At 38.8% G+C, this 5510-nt stretch overlaps 1 protein-coding gene across 1 annotated transcript in view; it reads right to left on the bottom strand.

Moving 5' to 3' along the window:
- LOC106875065 (neuron navigator 2) overlaps positions 1–5504 on the bottom strand; it is a gene marked incomplete at its 3' end in the record, with an annotated part of 294273 nt that extends 288769 nt beyond the window's left edge. Inside the window, exon 1 of the mRNA XM_052975421.1 lies at positions 3903–5504. Coding sequence (XP_052831381.1) covers positions 3903–5035 — 1133 coding nt within the window. The remainder of the gene's footprint in view (positions 1–3902) is intronic.
- Positions 5505–5510: the final 6 nt, after the last annotated feature.

The following is a 5510-nucleotide window of genomic DNA, read 5'->3' as shown; positions in this document are numbered from 1 at the left end:
GTGGTGGTGGTGGTGGTGGTGGTGGTAATGAAAAACACAATCAGCTTAGAGGAGATTAGAGTAAATCTCGAAGAATAAGATGACAAGAGGAGGACAGAGAGATAGATGGGTGGATGGGTGGGTAGGTAGATGCATGGGTGGATGGGTGGATAGAAAGACGAGTGAGTGGGTGGATGGATGGATGAATGGGTGGATTATTAAGATGAGGGATGTGTATGGAGAAAAAGAAAATTAAACTTAGGAAATATATATATATATGTATGAATGTAACACACATACATACACACATGATGGGCGTCTTTCAGTTTCCTTCTACCAAATCTACTCATAAGGCTTTGGTCAGCTTGAAGCTATAGTAGAAGACACTTGCCCAAGGTGCCACACAGTGGGACTGAACCTGGAACTATGTGGTTGGGAAGCAAGCTTCTCACCACACAACCATGCTTGTGCTTACACACACACACACACACGCATAAATACACACACATATATATGAATTCATTTATATGTGTATATAAAAGAGCTTCAAAAAAGCTATTGGCCATTGCACAAGCACTCAGTTCTGTATACACAATTACCTATAGCAGAAACAGCCATAAGCTAATGAAAGAAATTTAAGTAACTCATTTTTTAAAATTATAATTATCAATTAATTGAGGTTATGTCCTGTATTTTCTTGATGCTTTTATCCCAAAACGTAAATACAATGAGTTCTAAGAACTGGTTATTAACAAAAAGAAAAAAAAGGAAAATTAGAATTTTGGGAAATTGAAGAAGAAATTCTGGAATTCAAGGTCAAATCTCATTTATTGAAGATGATTTGGTAGAAGAGTGAAATAGGTTCTACCATTCCTCAACAGCAGCAGCAGGTTCAGCAGTGGATTGATGATGATGAGGACGGGGAAGGAGAAGAAGAAAGGAGACAGAGGAGGAGAGCAAAAACTGAGATATACTAAAGAAACAAAAAAAAAGAAAGACAAGTTCTGAGAGCGAAGCCAGACATTTTGGGAATTAGAGGCAGGCCTAATACACACACACACACGTATGCGGACATTCTATCTAACACCAGCCTGGGTTGTTGAGTACTTTTAATGGAAGTACCTGCAAAGCAAGCATTTGAAGGTGATCCACGGTCCAGCCTGCCTCCCTGTCAACTGACCGCATTTCTTGTGTGGCCATTAACCCTCAGGACATCCGACAGGACATCAACCACATCAACTTTACAGAACTAGGAGTGCCCAGTAACAACCACAAGCACTTCCTTTTCTTTTCCTGAACAATTTCTAGAACGAACAGAAAAATTTAGAAAATAGTTTTAAATATTGATAGAAGCATTGATGCAGGTATGGCTGTATGGTTAAGACGCCTGCTCTCCGACCACCTGGTTTTGGGTTCAGTCCTGATGTGTGGCACCTTGGGCAAGTGTCTTCTACTATAAGCCCTGGGTTGAATTTGGCAAATGAAAACTGTGTAGAAGCCAGTCATACGACTGTGTGTGTATAAATGTATATGGGTGTGATATATGTGTGTGTCTGACGCTTTCTTTTTTGTCTACCACCACTACCACTTGACAACGGTGTTGGTTTGTTTGCATCCTCATAACCTAGCATAACCTGCTGAGTGCATAAGGGCTTAAGCTATTTGTTACCATGTTTCTGTTGAAATATACTGCCCTTAAATAATTTATTAAAATATGTAATTTATGTTTGGAACATAAATTAACATAAATTAGCATGAATGATGGAAGAAGGTTTTAATTTAGATTACTTTAAATAATGAAATCTGGGACAGTTTCAAGGAAGATGGCATCAGAGGGATTAAATGGAGATTAATCCTGAAACTATAAATAGAATCACAATATTTCAACTTGATTACATTATTATCTTCTTGTCTTTCGTCTTTATTTAAATTTAGTTGGGAGATAAATGAAATCCACCCATCCATCCATCCACTCAGCCACCACCCTTTTAGAAGTGTGTGTGTGTGCATGACTGATTTGTAGGAATGTGTGTATGTGTGGCTTTTAGAAGTGTGTATATCTGGGCATTAGAAATGTGTGTGTGTGAATGTGTTTATGTGTGGCTTTTAGAAGTGTGTATATTTGGGCATTAGAAATGTGTGTGTGATTTTTTTTTAGAAGAGTGCATGTGTGAGTATGTGTGTGTGTGTGTGTGTGTGTACCTGTGGCTATTAGATGTGTGTGTATGTGTGAGTGCGCATGTATGTGTGGCTGTTAGAAGTACGTATGTATCTCTGGTTATTGCAAAGAATCTCTCAGAATAAACAGATGAATAACCAAATGTCACCCTCTCATACTAAAATCCACTTGAGATGACCTCAACCTTTAACTTGGCTCTTCCAGTAATAAAGTGTGCAAAACTTTTATTTCATTCAGCAGAAAAAAGCGAGGTAAAAGGCAAGGGTCAGTGGTTCTCATAGAAAACCCATAGAAGGGCCACAAAACTTGGGGTGGAGTGGCAGTGGTGGTTGGGGAGATGTTATAAAGAATGACTTGATAAGAAACTTTGACATTATTTATATTATTCATCATTATTCAATTGTCCAGGTTTTCAAGATAATATTAGAGGGGGGGGGGGGGTGTAAAAAACAACCCCTAAAAAGGTCAGTGAGTTTATAAATCTCTAGCAGCCAGCAATTGTAGATTCAGTGTTTTCAGACTTTCTCAGATGAATGAGGCTGACCTATCAAACCAAGATTTTCTGAACTAGGAGGAAAAACACTTCACACACACATATGTATACATATATATATATATATATATATCACAAGACCTTCTCAACTGAGTGAAGGATGTGAAAGCATGATACACACACACACACACACACGAATGACATTGAATTGTTTTACCTTTAATGATCTATTTAGTGCATAGTCTCTGTAATCATTTTGGACTTGTTACATATTAATCTAGAATACACACATACATGCACACACACCCACACACATATATACACACACATACATGCATACATACATACATACATACAATACATACAATGTGATATTATTTCTAAGAAAGAAACGACTCAATACATGTGTAGACTGAAGATGCATTATGGAGATTGGAAGGTTGACTGTTTCACAATGGCCATTAGTTTCATCCTAAGTTGGGGATCCTCAGACAAGTGCTGGACAGAGAAATCGATATTGTACTTAATAGTGGTGAGATTGGCTTCAATATCTGTTCATTGGTCAGTCTATCTGTCTGTGTTTACGTATCTAAAATGCATACATGCTCATTTTTTGGTCAAAATGTTAATGTTTTTTTGACAAAATCTCAAAAGAATAACAAACATATTTATTCTTTTCTTTTCTTTCTCTTTTTTTTTTTACTCTATCCCATAAAAATGGCACCCCTTTGTTCAACATTCAAGACTCCCTAGTTTTCATCTCCAAAGGGCTAAGCGACTTTAAATGAAAATAGTTTCTGCAATTGCGTCGAAGAGGACATATAAATATAAATCAGGAGAAAAAGGGAGAGAATGGAAAAAAAAAAAATAATAAATAAAATGAAAAAAAAATACAGACAAAATAACAATATTTTTCCTTTCCTTTCAAATCTTTAAAAATCAGAAATTTTATCGAAAAGCAAACAGAAAATATTGCAAATCCCTTCTTTCCTTCTACTCTTTATAGATAAAAATTTTGTCACAAGGAAAGTAAATTATTACCAAAAAAAAAAAAAAAAAAAAAAAAAAAAAAAAAAAAAAAAAAAAAAAAAAAACAACAACAAAAAAAATAAATAAAAATATACATATAAAATAAAAATGTAAAAAATTTAATAAAAGAGAACAGAGAACCATTGTCTTGAGAGAAAATGCTTGAAAACAAAGAAATCCTAAAAAGAGAAAGAAAGAGAAATATTTTAGTAAGTTTTTTACCTGTCGTAATCCAAAATTCCGCTACTTTTCTGCATGCATTCTTTAACTGCTTGCATTCCTTCACGGAATCGCTGTTGTAACCGACGAGCGTACAGTGATGCACCTCCTTCGCTTAAATATCCACTACCCATATCGTCACATCGTTGGCTTCTCAGTATATCTCCGTCGGATACGTAGCCGGATATATAGTCGTAGGTATCCAAATCGGATGCGTAGTCGCTTTCTAGAGCGCTTTGACCCCCCGATGACATCGCTCTCTTAATGGAACCGGAGCTGTAGTAACCCCCTTGGTCCATGTACGACCGGTTCATACTGAGCCGACTCGACCCACTCCCACCACCGCCGCTGCCACCTCCGGCGTACAGAGAAGTCGGTACGGATATTCCCGGGATATGAAAGTTTTTGTTTGACGATGTACCAACATAACCCCTGAAGTAGCCATACGGCATGGCTCTCATGATCGGGGGCATAGGTTTGATATCCATCGTCTCCCCAGCATCATCGATAAATGTAGTCTCCTTATTGTCTTTCTCCAAGATCAGAGTCTCTTTACCAGATTTAGAAACAGTCTCAGTTCGCACCTCTGTGTCAAATGTGGTCTCGATCTTTTCGCCATGTCTCGGTTGAACAATCGCCACATTATTCGCTGGTTTCGCGAGCTGTGAACTAAGAATTTTGACTCCAAGACGAGGAGAATTGGTAGAACTCGGAGTTGGTTTTTCGGCTGCTATTAACTCCTCGTAGTTGTTTGCGTGTGAAGGATAACCTTCGTTTTGGCAATGACTATTCGAATGATGCTCTTGACTTTGGTTATCATCTCCAACAAGGCTGTTTTCCTTGACAGTGTCCAGCTTTTTAATTGCCTGGCGCTGTAGAGCAGACAGATTGGTCTGAGTGTTTCCATCGACTTTAGCCACTGGTGGGAAAGAATTTGGTGTAAGGGAACGAGTTGGTTTGACAACATTTACACTTTGGGAGATAGCATCGCTACGTTCGGCACTACTCAAGTCTTTGTCCCGGCTCTGTTGATGTCTGTGGCTACTACTTCGTTCGGACTCATAACCAACTGCAGGCACAGTCACTTCTACGTAATGGCTGTTGGATTTGCCCGGGATACCTGTTTTGCCTACCATGGTTGTGGGGCTGAGGCAACGAATATTCTGTCCTTGAACTGCAGCTACCTGTCGGATCGTCGGAGAATTTACAAGACAGGGTAGATCTCCGTCTCGGTAAACATGGGAATCGTAGCCGTCTTTAGCTGTAACATTATCACTTGGTATACTGAGCAACTGTTGAGATAGTTGCCCTTCATCTGGTAGTGGTGGTGGGGGAGGTTGGTGGATATTTAAATTCTGGCGGGAACTTTTCGAAGACTGTCTGTTCGATAAAGAAGGCGCCAGTAGTTGTGTGTGTCCTCCTTTGCTGTGGTCACGCACGGCTGATGGCACTTTGACTTTTTCTTCTTTGCTACTTTTTCCTTTCGGTTTTGGAATGCCAGTTGATGGTGGAGGTATCTGCGAACCCGGAGAAGGCTGTTTGCCAGATTTAGCACCAGATTTCGGAATCAGACTGGTAATTTTCGAATTCTTCTTAGAACTGTTTGATTCA

This window comes from Octopus bimaculoides, chromosome 21 (assembly GCF_001194135.2).
Source record: "Octopus bimaculoides isolate UCB-OBI-ISO-001 chromosome 21, ASM119413v2, whole genome shotgun sequence".
NCBI classification, from domain to species: Eukaryota; Metazoa; Mollusca; class Cephalopoda; order Octopoda; family Octopodidae; genus Octopus; species Octopus bimaculoides.
This window is presented reverse-complemented; position numbering and strand designations above follow the sequence as displayed.